Source organism: Cannabis sativa, chromosome 1, assembly GCF_029168945.1.
Source record: "Cannabis sativa cultivar Pink pepper isolate KNU-18-1 chromosome 1, ASM2916894v1, whole genome shotgun sequence".
In the NCBI taxonomy this organism is placed as follows: domain Eukaryota; kingdom Viridiplantae; phylum Streptophyta; class Magnoliopsida; order Rosales; family Cannabaceae; genus Cannabis; species Cannabis sativa.
The window spans coordinates 25,316,294-25,331,188 of NC_083601.1; the positions used below are offsets into that span (position 1 = coordinate 25,316,294).

The window sequence follows — 14,895 nt, forward strand, 5'->3', positions numbered from 1 at the left end:
AAATTTTCGTAAAAATGCAAAGAAAATTGTTTTTAAGTGTAAAAAATGAAAAAATCCCTATATATTATTCGAAGTCAATAAATAGTATTAATAAGTGACAAATAAGTAATTAAAAAAAGTTATATTTATTTTGGGCTAAAATTTGGCCTATGTTATTTTTTGTGCCAAATTTAACATACATTTTACATTACCATTAGAGTTAAATTTTAACAAAATATTCTAAAAAATAACAATACACCATATTTACAGCTCTCTATTAAAAATACTATTAAATGTGAGAAAGAACAAGAAAAACTAAAGACCCTAGCAATAATAGAACATAAAAAAGAAATATATATTTTGACTATATACTATTTGTAATTGGAATTAATCGGTTTTAATTTTGACAACATCATATCGGTTTTAATTTTGACAACATCATTTGCTGTTTTAATCAATTTAATTGGATTGGATTATTTTTTTACTAGAAAAACTTCAAAAATATAAATAAATAATAAAATAGTGGCAATTATTTGGAGAATCACCTTCCAAAAACTTAAAAATTTAGAGCAAAAGTTTCTAAAGCTCACTGAGCTAACACATGAGCTGTAAAATTTAGATCTCTTTTAAGCCAAAGAAAAACACATCACAATTAACAAAATCCAAACTAAAAAATAATTGAAAACACTCAGTTAGAAACCTTCCTATAAACACACGCTTGTACAAGTGCAAATAATTAGGAGTGTTCATAAAATAGCCGATCCGATCCAATCCGCACGATCCAATCCAATCCAATCCGTAAAGTGCGGATATCCGCACTTATGCGGATTGGATTGGATTGGAAAATTCAAAATCCGCACATGTGCGGATTGGATGTTGATTGATATGTAAAAGTAACCGATCCAATCCAATCCACACATATTTATAACAAAATTAAAAAATTATATATACAAATAATATTTTAATAGAAAGAAAATAATAATTTAAAAGGCTAATACATATAATACAATTATATTACAAAACTTAATAGATAAAATGTATATTATATTCTTATATATATTTTTTTCTACATACAATTTAAAATAAAATTAAATATTTTTTTTTATATATATATAATTTTTTTTCTTCGTTTGAATTTGTTATTTTATTTATTTAATATGTTATTGGAGACATAAAATAACTATAATTTGTTTTATTTTGTTGCTAGTTATGTGAAAAAAATAATTTTTTCATAAATATTAAATAATTTAATATTAAAAAGTAACCAATCCAATCCGCACTTTTGCGGATTGGATTGGATTGGATTTGAATTATTGTGCGGATTGGATTGGATCCAAAAAATAAAATCCGCACTTAGTGCAAATTGGATATTATTTGACCAAAAAAATACGGATTGGATCAGATGAAAAGCCCTTCAAATAATCAATAATCATAGTACAACAACAAGGCATCACGAAAATCCAATTACTGAATTGAGTTAGATTGATTTGGATGTTGGCTTGGACCTATTTAGAAAGAACCAAAATTCTAGGCTTGATATATGAAAAATCAAATAAAAAAATGATTTCAAGAATCTTCTAAGTAAAAAAGGAAAAAAAACAATTAAAAAAACAATTGACGTGTAATAAATTCATTAAATAATAAGAAACCATCTTTCAAAATGGTGTCGTGGTGTAGTTGGTTATCACGTCAGTCTAACACACTGAAGGTCTCCGGTTCGAACCCGGGCGACGCCATTTATTCTTTTTTATTTTTGCTCACTCTCTAATCTGTTACGGTGGTCGTCCTACTACTTGATTATAGCTTCAGACTTTACTGAGAAATGCGAAGCGAAGTGAATCTCATATGTAACTAACTAGCAAAGTCAATTTACTCATCAGATTCTGCTCAATCTTCGAGACTTCGACTCACAACACTTCTCTGTATTTTTCTTAATCTCTTTCCCGGGAAAGTGACGGAAAGTAAGCATGGAGCCCCAAAGAAGGCCAAAATTTTCGAGAACCAAGCAGAAGGCTGATCTGGAAGGAGTTCTCCGAAAGTCTTGGTACCATTTGAGGCTGTCGGTGAGGCATCCCTCCAGGGTTCCCACCTGGGATGCTATCGTTCTTACAGCAGCTAGCCCCGAGCAAGCTCAGCTCTATGAGTGGCAGCTCAAGCGTGCCAAGCGAATGGGCCGCATTGCAGCCTCCACGGTTACTATTGCCGTCCCCGATCCGCTTGGCCAGAGGATTGGCTCCGGTGCCGCTACTCTTAACGCTGTTCACGCACTCGCTAGGCATTATCAGAAGTTGGGTCTTGGCTCCGATTCAGAGGTATCACTACAATTTGCTACTTACTCGATTTTGTTGGAATGTTGAAATATATGAGTGTTTTAATTGATAGCTGCATTGATGTGATTACAAATGGAGATTTTTGATAGTGACATGGTTCAAGTGACATGGATGGTGGATTTATTTTCTATTTTCAAGTGTTTACTTTCGATATTATATTTTTGTCTGATTCATCATTTGTTGAGAGAAGAGAACTCCATATCTCCCATTTCATAAAATTTTTTACATGCTGAGTTTGATTTGCTATTTAACGACCAACAAATGGAAGTGACCAAAAATGGCGTTTCTGCTTCATTTTGTGCGGCAGGAGAGTTCCAAAGATGAAGTATTTCACCCATCAATGGTTAGCTTTATTGCAAAAAGGCATGTGCTTTTGCTTCACGCTGGAGGTGACTCTAAAAGAGTCCCGTGGGCAAACCCTATGGGAAAAGTGTTCCTGCCACTTCCCTATCTAGCTGCAGATGACCCTGATGGGCCAGTTCCTCTGCTTTTAGAACACATACTTGCAATTGCTTCTTGTGCAAGACAAGCTTTTAAAAATGAAGGTTATTTGTTCCTTCATTCACACTATTGAAACTTAGCATTGTGTTTACTTTCTTAATTGCTAGTTGAGTGATTTCATATGCGTTAAAATTCTTAATCTGAGTTTATAATATTGAGATATAGTGGGAAAAGTCAACAAATCGGTTAACTAAATTTGTGACAATGTGACAGATCTTTGATCGAGAATAGTAATATATATTATAAATATATACTAATGCTTTGACTTGTCTTGTACTCGTTTCACTACTTTGTGCCGTTTATGAAATTATTTTAGGAGCTGTATTTAAGATGACTACTCATGATGGCATAGTCACCGTGATGCTTTAATGAAAAAATATTCTTCATTTTTAGGTGGAATATTTATCATGACTGGAGATGTTCTCCCATGTTTTGATGCCTCCACCCTGATTCTTCCGGAGGACACATCCTGTATCATCACCGTTCCAATCACCCTGGATATTGCTTCTAACCATGGTGTTGTTGTGGCGTCTAAGAGTGCAAGTCTAGAAAATAGTTATATGATCAGCCCAGTTGATAATCTCTTACAAAAACCAAGTTTAGAGGAACTTGTCAAGAATAGCGCAATCTTAGATGATGGTAGAACACTTCTTGATACTGGAGTAATAGCAGTTAGAGGTAAAGGGTGGTTGGAGCTTGTTAAGCTTGCACTGTCATGCCAGTCGTTGATTGAAGAGTTGCTGAAGAGCAGAAAAGAGGTAGATTGCCAGTTCTGGTTTGAAATGTTTTTTGAAATTCCTTCTCTTCAAGGCCATCTTTAATTTGCCTACCATCATTGAGAAATGGAACTGTGGAGCTTGAATCTTATTAGTTGAAGTATTTCATGGGAAAAACTAAGAGAAAAGAAATGAAACGAAAAGAAAGTCACCCGTTAATGTAGTTTATCATTATGGCTCTATATAAGTGTTTTCTCATCTACATTATTGTCTTCTATCCTCAATCTTATGGTCCTTAAATTTTGTGTATAGTTATAAACTAATTATATATTAATATGAATGATTTTATATCCTTTCTACAGTGAATATCCTTCCTAGGCTTCTAGTGTCTGATTTTTCAAAACTTCAATGACAGCTTAAATATCTTCAGTAACATTTGTATTTTCTGTAGATGAGTTTGTATGAAGATATGGTAGCAGCTTGGGTACCTGCAAAACATGAGTGGTTGCAACCACGCCCTTTGGGTGAAGAACTGGTCAACAGATTAGGAAAACAACAAATGTTCAGCTACTGTGCTTGTATGTGAAACATTTTGCAACTTGTTAGCAACACAAATTTTGTTTACATTGTTGTTATCATATCCAATTTCTTATATTTATTAATACATGGACAAAATATTCCTTCTTTATTTCACTGCAGACGATCTGTTGTTTTTACATTATGGAACCTCTAGTGAAGTTTTAGATCACTTAAGTGGGAGTGGTTCAGGACTGGTAGGCCGAAGACACTTATGTTCTATCCCAGCAACCAACGTATCTGACATTGCAGCTTCTGCTGTTGTTCTTTCTAGCAAAATTGCACCTGGTGTCTCAATTGGGGAGGACTCTCTTGTTTATGATTCATCCATTTCAAGTGGAATACAAATTGGTTCTCTGTCCATAGTTGTCAGTATTAATGTCCCAAAAGTGAACGAGACAGCTGAAAATTCGTATCGGTTCATGCTTCCTGATCGCCATTGCCTTTGGGAAGTTCCCCTATTAGGATGCACTGAAAGAGTCATAGTGTATTGTGGCCTACATGATAACCCAAAAGAATCAATATCCAAGGGTGGAACATTCTGCGGGAAACCCTGGAAGAAGGTCTTGAATGATTTACAAATTGAAGAAAGTGACCTATGGAGCTCAAGTGGCATCTTGGAAATGTGCTTGTGGAATGCAAAAATATTCCCTGTTTGCTCATATTTTGAGATGCTTGATCTGGCTTCGTGGTTGATGGGCTTGAGTGAGAAAAGCAATGAACATTTTCTTGTATTATGGAGAAGTTATCCTCGTGTTAGTTTGGAGGAATTGCATAAATCAATTGATTTTCCAAAAATGTGTCTAGGCTCCAGTAATCATCAAGCAGAGCTTGCAGCTGGTATTGCTAAAGCTTGTATCAACTATGGCATGCTTGGTCGCAACTTGTCTCAATTGTGTGAAGAAATTCTTCAGAAAGAAGTTTCAGGAGTGGAAATATGCAAGGACTTCTTAGACTTGTGTCCTAAGCTTCTGGAGCAGAATGCTAAGATACTTCCAAAAAGCCGAGCATACCAGGTGCAGGTTGATCTTCTTCGTGCATGCAGCGATGAATCAATGGCATCTAAGTTGGAGCACAAAGTTTGGGATTCTGTCATTGATGAAACAGCGTCAGCAGTAAGATATGGTTTTAAAGGTAGATTAATTGTTCATGAATTTCATCTTCTGTCAGCATAATTTAATAAAACGTAATAATGAAAAGATATATTATCTTAATTCAAACCAAATGAAAAAATTATACTTGCTTATGTTATATCTAGTTAATCCTTACATTCTTTTAATTTATTTAGCTACTATTATTATGATGCGTTTTCTGGTGTAATCTTAGGCCTTCCTTGGCAATCTTTTACCTTTTTTGTAGATCATCTATTGGAGGCCCCCAGTAGCAACTCTTCTCTTGCATTATGTGATAATAATGGTAATGAGGGGAGTCAGTCTTTCCACCCAAGAAGTGTGAAGGTTGAACTACCAGTTCGAGTTGATTTTGTTGGGGGTTGGAGTGATACTCCTCCATGGAGTTTGGAGCGTGCTGGCTGTGTCCTAAATATGGCAATAAGTCTTGAAGGTTCTCTACCAATTGGTGTCATCATAGAGACTACAAAAGTAACTGGTGTCTTTATCAGTGATGATGCTGGAAATGGTTTGCTTATTGAAGATCTTACCTCAATTACTACCCCATTCAGCGTCAACGATCCTTTCCGACTGGTCAAATCAGCATTGCTTGTGACTGGTATTATCCATGAAAGTTGTCTTGTATCCACGGGCTTGCGAATCAGGACATGGGCAAATGTACCTCGTGGCAGTGGTTTGGGAACATCTAGCATCTTAGCAGCTGCTGTTATTAAAGGACTTATCCAAATAACTGATGGAGATGCAAGTAATGAAAACGTTGCAAGACTTGTTTTGGTATTAGAGCAGCTTATGGGAACAGGTGGTGGATGGCAAGACCAAATTGGAGGTTTATACCCTGGTATTAAGTTTACTGCGAGTTTTCCTGGAGTTCCTCTGCGTCTACAAGTCATTCCTCTCTTGGCTTCCACTGAGTTAATTGTAGAATTGCAGCAAAGATTACTAGTTGTGTTCACTGGTCAAGTAAGTGTGGCACCATAATTGTTTTCCACATTGTAAACATAATTCTTACAAACTTTCCCAAATTTATACGCGTAATGTTATGGAACTCGTCAATTTCTAATGTGTGAACTTCACAGGTTCGCCTTGCACATCAAGTCCTTCAAAAGGTAGTAATCCGGTACCTTCGCCGAGATAACCTTCTGGTATCTAGCATTAAGCGCCTTGTTGAACTTGCAAAGATTGGAAGGGAAGCTCTGATGAACTGTGATTTAGATGACCTTGGGGAGATAATGCTAGAGGCTTGGAGGTTGCATCAGGAACTTGATCCTTACTGCAGTAATGAATTTGTTGATAGACTCTTTGAATTCGCTCACCCATATTGCTGTGGCTATAAGCTGGTCGGTGCTGGTGGTGGAGGCTTTGCCTTGTTACTTGCAAAGGATGCTGAGAATGCAACAGAACTCAAACGTTTACTAGAACAAGATTCAAAATTTGATGTCAAAGTCTACCAATGGAATATCTTCTTAGCTTAATTGGTTTGTGTAGATGTCCAAAGAAGGGATTATTATTCTTTAAATTTATTCTTATACATTCTTCACAATAATTTACTATTGTACTTAATGTGTCTTAAAACCCCCATTACTGTAAGTGATCAAAGGATACTTGAGTGTACAAATTTGTAACATATATATGATACCAGAGAGAGCACAAAACGATCCTTAATATCGAAAGTCTCAAATTGAGACTCATTCTCATGTTTGATTGCATTATTTCAATGTTTAGAGAATTGTACTCATAGTTGAGCCTTTGTTGATTAGTGGCACCCAGCAGACAATAATTTTTGTATAATTGGCTTTTTCTTTTTTGGTTAAAAGATTAAAAAAGCCTAACGTGTAAATGGGGCGAGGAATCCAAAGCTTCTTATATTCTTTTTCTCTTTAGCACGCCGTCACTTTCAGAAGCAATACGAGAGAAAATACGACCATTATGCATTGGTGTTCAATTATTTGCTGTAGATAAAAAAAAAGTAAAATTAAATGTTGTAGCCGTTATACACCATACTACATCTATCTCTACTCTATCTCTTTGTCAACATTTTTTAAATTATAAAATTTCATATCCCAAGTTTTTATTTTTATTTCCTTTTCCCATTTCAGAAAATAAATACTTTTATATTTTAACAAAATTTTAAGATGTTTATTGTTACTATTGTAAAATGGAAGACAATATAATTACAGAGGGCCATTATTATTTTCCACATTTGGCTGGAGAGTGAAGAAGAAAAAAGGTCACACTCACACTGTCGTCTCGTCTGTCCTTGTCAATTTTATCACCACCACCCAATACCCATCATCATCACCATTAAAACTAATCCCAAACATTACCCTAGGCTATAATTATAGGGAATATCATATTATATGTAGTGCTTAAAGTTGTTAAACTGATTTATGAAGCATCCAATCAGTTTTGGGCACACCCATTTGCTAATTATTTGTATTGTTTTATGTGTCTTCAGTCTTCTGTCAAAGAAAATAAAAATAAAATAATAATGTGTATGTGTGTGCAGGAGGACAATGACTAATTCGCTAAAGTGTAAATTTTGGCAGGTTCTTATCTCATGATCCAACTGCTACAATCGATTGCTTAGAACTGAAAAGCAGAGCCGGAAGAAGAAAGCGAGAGAGAGAGAGAGATGGGTCTGTTCACTAACAGAGTCGAGAGAAGTGAGATCAGGCCCGGAGACCATGTCTATACGTACAGGGCTGTCTTCGCTTACTCTCACCATGGTCTGTCCTTGTTCTTTTTCGTGTTTTCTCAACTGGGTTACAAACAAAATTGGAATATTTGTACAATTATTAATGTGGGTCTGTTTGATGCTTTTCTTAACTGAGTTCTCTTATTTTTTTTTTTTTTTGTTTTGTTGGTAATCTTTCGAAAGAACTGCACAATGAGGGTTCTGGTTCTGCTGGGTTTCCTTTCTTTTTTGTTGGTTTTCCTGATTTTAGTAGTTTACATTTACATTTTTTTTTTCTTTTTATCATGATTTCCTTGTATGAAAGTCTGAGCTTATTCTGCATGTACCCAAAAATGATCCTTTTTTCGGGACCCACCTTTATTTTTGGTTTGTGTCAATTCCTACTTCTCAATTGTCTATTTTTGTGTTTTTGGTTTTGCGTTTTGCCTGTTAAACTTTGCTTGCAAGTTTAGGCTTTTGGATTTTTGGGTTCAGAACAATTTCGTAGAATATGGACTCCTAGTCAACTGAGGTTTGTATAAACGAATTCAAACTAATCCCAAATGATTCTTTCATAAGATCCCTTTATAGTCAAGCTGGATTTACAAATGAAAAACACAATTGCAACAAATGTTAACATTTTTATGTATACTAAGACAGATATAATTGCTTGGATTGTTCTGTGCAACATTATACTATGGATGCTTGCAAAATGTTTTCTGTTGATGCTCGGAAAACCACGTTGTGGAGTCACCATAAAAGATGTTTCATGCAATAGATGTTTGTGTGATTTTGGAGATGTAGGTCATAAATAAGACCCAGGAGCCAGATTTGATGCTTTATAGCTTGTGCCTTGTGAAACTGGGACATAACTTTTTCTACATGTACTACTTTTACTGGTTCAATGTAATTATTTGAATATGGAGATTATTGTCAATGTAGGATTTAGTAACAAAATAAACTATATGCCTTCTAAATTGAAGGGAAAAACTGAGTGGCTTTTCTTTTCTTTTTTCTCAATTACTTATATTGATGATCAAGCATAATAACTAGTTATCATGATTGTAATATGATCCAGGTATCTTTGTTGGGGGAAGCAAAGTGGTCCATTTTAGACCAGAACGAAACATGAATTCAAGTGAAGCATCAACTGACCCCTATGACTCCATGTCCTGTCCAACCTTTCCTGATTGTGGCTTCAGACAACCCAACAGTGGTGTAATCCTTTCATGCCTGGACTGCTTCCTCAGAAATGGATCTGTATACTGCTTTGAATATGGGGTTACCCCATCAGTTTTCCTTGCCAAAGTCCGGGGTGGAACTTGCACCACAGCAGCATCTGATCCACCAGAAACAACCATCCACCGAGCAATGTACCTTCTTCAAAATGGATTTGGCAATTACGATGTGTTTCAGAACAACTGCGAAGATTTCGCCCTCTACTGCAAAACTGGTCTTCTAATAATGGACAAGTTAGGTGTTGGTAGAAGTGGCCAAGCTTCTTCAATCATTGGTGCTCCACTGGCTGCCATTCTATCTTCCCCGCTGAAGCTTTTGATGCCGAGCCCAGTTGGCGTGGCGACAGTAACTGCTGGAATGTACTGCATGAGCAGATATGCAACTGATATTGGTGTAAGAACTGATGTGATCAAAGTGGCTGTGGAAGACTTACATGTGAACTTGGGTTGGGTAGGGGAGCCTGAAGAAGAAATAGCTGAAGATAGTGAGCCTTCCAACAGAGCACTTGCTATTGCTAGATGATGATGATGATGTGAGTTTTATCCTTATGCATGATGGGATATTCAGTGTTAATAACAACAACAACAATAATAATAATTTTATCATTTTGTTGACATTAACAACTGAAGTTAAGCTTCACACACACTCTGATCCATAACTCTCTTTTTCTCTCTGCCCCACATTTTTATTAGTAGCATTCAGTTCACTTGCTTTAGAGTATTCAATGCATTGAGATGATGAAAGCGTATTTGTATTGAAATTGTGTGGATTATTAAATGTTGTAATTAGTAGCAGTTGGGTCATCTAGGATGTTCCGGAACTTTTTGAGTCATAGTCACACTTGACAAGTTCTTCACTTCAAGTTTCTAGAGAAATAATAGGCAATGGGTAGATAATGTGATTTTTCAGTTAAAAACATGGATTGTGTGATATTGAACTTGTCTACACTACTTTCCTGTTACTTGGGAACACTACTAAGGAAAAGCAGGCCATGCAAATCTTGCATCAAATAAATAAACAAATAATAATAAAAAGAAATCCACACAATCTAATTGTAGACGAAATATATCGGATAATTGAGTGTGTGAAATGTTTTGGTGCATAATTTTATTTTTGTGGTAAAGATGTACCAATAGCAACTTTGAATATACTTTTGTTTTTTAAGTTTATGGTCAGTTTGTGCTCATATTGTCCTTTTCATGTATCAAATTTCGGCCAATTTTATTTTATTAGGTGTTGATTTAGACCTTAAACCAATTTTCGTTTGTGGTTGGTCAAGCTTTATTGCTTTATTTCTTAGATGAACGATACAGAAAAATGTTACATCAAAGACCTATCGGCAGCTCTTCAACCTCTTCCCTCTTTTAACATTGATTTTTAACTTTGGATTTGTAATCTAAATGATGATGATGTATATGTAAGGTTAAGACTTGAGATATTATGAGAAGAAAAGATTGCTTCAAAAATAAAAAAAAACAAAAACCAATTTATGTGCCAATAAGACTGGTTACCGATCTAAATCAATATTTTTCTATCCAATCTAACATTTTACTCTTTATCCGAACTTATCTAATTATTAGTTGAATTTTAAAAAATTATCATTCAATTACTAATTAGATTAGATCGTTTTTTAATTAAATTTCTAATTACACATTTAAATTTTAATATTAATTTAAAAGATATAAAAAAAAATACGTAAAAATTAAATATTACTTTTTATTTAAATTTAATAATCCATAAATATACTATTATTACAATTACAAGTATAATGCAACTAAATTTTTTAAATAATTAAAATAATAACATTGTAATAAAATAGAACTAAACATGATGAAAACAACTATGTGTTATAAATTCAACACAAAAAAATCCTAAAAATATAATTAATATATATTTTATTATATAAATAAATATAATTTTTTTAAAATTAATTTTTAATTAAATTTTGACATTACTATTTAATAATTCATCAATCTAATTAAAATCTAACTTTTAACAGATTGGATTAGATGTTGCACAATGCCCACCCCTATGTGCCAAGCCAACTGCCTATCGTTAAAGAGTTTATGGCATCTGTCAACTTTCTCTGATAATTCATCAGAACGGAAAAGGGGTACATAAACGGTGTCGTTTACTAATTTTCAAACTTATCTTCTTTAGATATTTTAGTCTCAAACGGCGTCGTTTCACCAATGATTATTTTTATCAAACCGACCACGATCAAGTTAGAAAGTTAGAAACAAAAAAAAAAAAAAAATCAAATAATAATAAAAAAAACAAAATCCAAAACAGAGAATAAAAAGAGAGAGTGCTCTGTTTTTTGGGGTTTTCTTTAAATTTTGCAATCGAATTCGAACCAATCATCTATAATTAAAAAAAATTACAATTTCATTTTATTGAGTATTAAATTGGAGCTTTGTCTTAGAAAGAATCTAATCTTGGGTGAGAAGGGTCTTTTGAATTTAGACAAAAAGGAAAATTCGAATCTTCAATGGCGAAACTCTACGTGAAGGCGGTGCCACCCCCGGATCTGAACCGGAATACTGAGTGGTTCACGTACCCAGGTGTATGGACCACTTATATCCTCATCCTCTTCTTCGCTTGGCTTATTGTTCTCTCCATCATCGGTTGCTCTCCTGGCATGGCTTGGACCATTGTCAATCTCGGTCACTTTCTTGTATGTATCTCCCACTCTGCCTCTATATGAACGATTTTATAGGCAAGCTTGTGGAAATATATGCGTTTGGTTACGTTGTTGTTTTTGACGTTTAACTCTACTGTGTTTATGTGTTGGCTGGGATTTTTTGGTTAGATATTCGTGTTACTGTGGACACATAGGATGTTTTGTTTCTTTTTTAATGAATGGAATGAAACTCATATGTTATTATTATTTTTTTTTTCGGTTCTTTAGCTTATGAACTTGTAAGTATGGAAATTTAGAAAGTTAATTTGTAGTTTGTAGCTATTATACTTGGTTTTGCCTTGTTTTTCTTTTATTGGCATTGTTCAGATGGTTTGATATAGATGTTTATATTATTTATGTGATGGAAAGATTACCTGAGGTATAATTTTTCTCAATGGAGGTAGAACTTTTGTCACAGTTGTTTCTTGGGAAAGAGGTTATATAGCTCATTCAGAATTTGTTTTGGAGTTAAAGTCTTAATATTTCGAGGGGTTTGTCACCGATACAGCTTATACTATTGTAAATTCTGTGTTTGTGATTGAGCAGCTAGTTCAAAGAAGTAGGTTTTTACCCTCTTTTATTTATTGAAATATGGAACTATTTGCACAGCAGTCAATGAGAATGAAGTTAAAAGTTTAAGGGTCTTGTACCACAATTCCTATAGAAGGTTCGGTCAAGAGAGAGCATTCCAAATTTATTTCATAACCTTCAGGCCTTGCTGCACCTTCTTTGAAATTGATATCTGTTTAAAAATGAGGCCAACAGCTCCTTTTACAAATCCCTCATACAGTATTTTTGTACTATATTCATTATGGCTTCTTGCAGAGCAGAGCCTAGAAGGTTAGGAGTCAGTTCAGACATTGTTTGCGGATAGATAAAGCAAGGATATAAAGTTTGAAATCCAATGTCTGTAACTGTTTCTTATAAATAATTGACTGATTTTGTGTGAGATGAGTCTGGTACAGTTTGTGCAATATGTGCATTGTAGCCAGATTACTCTTGTTGTCGTTGTTTGCAGTAACATGCCTTTCAACCATTAAATGCATAATGTGAACATTGTCAAGAAAGTGTTTTTGCTTCAAATTTTCATTTTAAATTTTATTAAAGATGGCTATAGGCTACGATCATGCACATATCAATATTTGCTAGTTCCTCTCTTAAAGGTTGGTTAAGTTTCTTCTTTTACTAATTTACGATTTTCATTTGTCAGGTCACATATCACTTTTTTCACTGGAAGAAAGGAACTCCGTTTCCTGATGACCAGGGGATCTACAATGGATTGACTTGGTGGGAGCAGATAGATAATGGAAAGCAGCTAACACGCAACAGGAAATTTTTAACAGTTGTTCCCGTGGTGTTGTAAGTTTTCGACGACAAGTTCTGATGTTTTTAGTGCTTCTTGCTTAGAAATTTGTTTTGTTTGCATTGTGCATTTATGTTTCTGCTATTGTTATGCTGTTTAATTATTTGAATGATGCCAAGTTATTGGATATGGTTTCAATTTCTCAGATATTGATTAATCAAAAAATTTAGTTAATTTTTCCAGCATAATTAACTAGCATGTTAAACTTTGATGAGTAGAGCGTTCGTTTATGTATGTACACATCAAATCACATTTATTAGAAATACTAGGCAACGCTTTTGCTAGAATTCCCACTAATAAAAAGCAGAACTTAATATTTCTAGTTTTGTTTTTAAGGCTTAAACCAAGCTTAACCTGTTTACAATTTAAGTTGAACTTTTTTGTAAAACTTATTTTTCTGGTCCAGGCATGTAAGTTGGTATGTTTCTTCTTTTTTATGTTATACGGTGCTCCAATCCTTTTTTTCTTCTTTTTTTGTTCCCTTTATCCTTAGTACATCCGAACATCATTATTCTATAGCACGCATGATTACAATTACAAACATATACTTTTTGTGCAACCACTCAATTCTTTAGGTTTCCATCAATTTAATCATGTGGTCAACATCTAATAGTTGTGGTCCTTGTGGAAGCCAGTAATGGACTAGAATATGCCATGGTCATGTCTTTCAGCTTTGTTGAAACTTTCTACTGTTAGACAGACATCTTAGATATCATAAATCATCCCTACAGAATATGCTTTTTTGAAAACATTTTTTTCAAATCATCAAAGAGAACATGATTATGCTTTTTAATAGAATTCATCTCAGGTTGTCTTGTACATATTTACATGTTGGTATCTATTTCTCATATGAAAATAGACTTGCAGCTCAAACCACTTCCCTTTTTCCTCTGTTTTTCTATTTATGTTAGGTACCTGATTGCTTCACACACAACTGACTATCAACATCCAATGCTCTTCCTCAACACGATTGCGGTGGTTATACTAGTCATAGCAAAGTTCCCTAATATGCACAAGGTCCGGATCTTTGGAATCAATGCAGATAAGTGAGTTTAGCTTTGCATAAAGGCACACTCCTGTTTGATTTGGTTCCATCTTTCTTTGATTTTGGTAGAAAGTTACAACTTTGTATAGAAGTTTGAACATGAAGGACATCCACAAATATGTGCTCTTCCTTCTTTTCAAGATATCTCCCTAGTGGGTGAAAGAATAATTGTATCGAGTTATCTTTTGTATAGTAGAGAAATTGTATGTGTTTCTTGAGTATCAATGTTATTAGACCCTATAATACTCTGTTTATATATAATTATATATATATATATATATATATATATTATCTATACCACAAGAGGTGCTCACTAGTGTTTGTTATATTTGCTGGTATTTTTACCTTTGTGCCGTTCTTAACTTATGTCAGTTTTTTCTGGGCCAGTCTCCCTGACTTGGTCTCCGGCTTCCAAATTAACAAAACTACATGACCCAAGACATATATATAGACACAAAAATAGGGTCCCTTTTTCCTTTTTGAAAAGTAAAAAGCAGGGGGAATTTGTAGTTAAAATATGCAAAATTTTATTTTACTTACATTTAAATATCATTTTTTGTTTTGTTTTGTTTAGATTTTGGACCAATCAAGTATATAAAATTTTGTAATCCTGAAAATAGGAAAAATAATTTAATAGATTGATAAACTATATAAAATAT

At 34.1% G+C, this 14,895-nt stretch overlaps 3 protein-coding genes and 1 non-coding gene across 5 annotated transcripts; all 4 read left to right on the forward strand.

The window, feature by feature from the left end:
* The first annotated feature begins 1,641 nt into the window (after nucleotides 1-1,641).
* Nucleotides 1,642-1,715, forward strand: TRNAV-AAC (transfer RNA valine (anticodon AAC)). The gene has a single exon. It is a non-coding gene; the product is annotated as a tRNA-Val (tRNA).
* LOC133032493 (bifunctional fucokinase/fucose pyrophosphorylase) lies at nucleotides 1,708-8,361 on the forward strand. 2 transcript variants are annotated; one of them, XM_061106460.1, is made up of 8 exons: nucleotides 1,708-2,291; nucleotides 2,617-2,854; nucleotides 3,204-3,568; nucleotides 3,978-4,104; nucleotides 4,226-5,236; nucleotides 5,462-6,192; nucleotides 6,309-7,459; nucleotides 7,779-8,361. In XM_061106460.1, the coding sequence occupies exons 1-7, from the start codon at nucleotides 1,947-1,949 to the stop codon at nucleotides 6,702-6,704; spliced, it is 3,213 nt and encodes a 1,070-aa protein (XP_060962443.1). In that variant the 5' UTR covers nucleotides 1,708-1,946; the 3' UTR covers nucleotides 6,705-7,459; nucleotides 7,779-8,361. The 2 variants fall into 2 exon arrangements, with proteins under 2 accessions (XP_060962443.1, XP_060962444.1); XM_061106461.1 differs by lacking the exon at nucleotides 2,617-2,854 and having other exon boundaries at nucleotides 2,156-2,291.
* On the forward strand, nucleotides 7,469-9,790 carry LOC115706911 (protein LEAD-SENSITIVE 1). The gene is made up of 2 exons (XM_061106465.1): nucleotides 7,469-7,958; nucleotides 8,985-9,790. Exons 1-2 carry the CDS (start codon nucleotides 7,865-7,867, stop codon nucleotides 9,665-9,667), a joined length of 777 nt encoding a protein of 258 aa, XP_060962448.1. The 5' UTR covers nucleotides 7,469-7,864; the 3' UTR covers nucleotides 9,668-9,790.
* Nucleotides 9,791-11,260: 1,470 nt separating this feature from the next.
* Nucleotides 11,261-14,479, forward strand: LOC115706612 (uncharacterized). The gene is made up of 3 exons (XM_030634322.2): nucleotides 11,261-11,822; nucleotides 13,039-13,187; nucleotides 14,103-14,479. The coding sequence occupies exons 1-3, from the start codon at nucleotides 11,637-11,639 to the stop codon at nucleotides 14,239-14,241; spliced, it is 474 nt and encodes a 157-aa protein (XP_030490182.1). The 5' UTR covers nucleotides 11,261-11,636; the 3' UTR covers nucleotides 14,242-14,479.
* The last annotated feature ends 416 nt before the right edge of the window (nucleotides 14,480-14,895 follow it).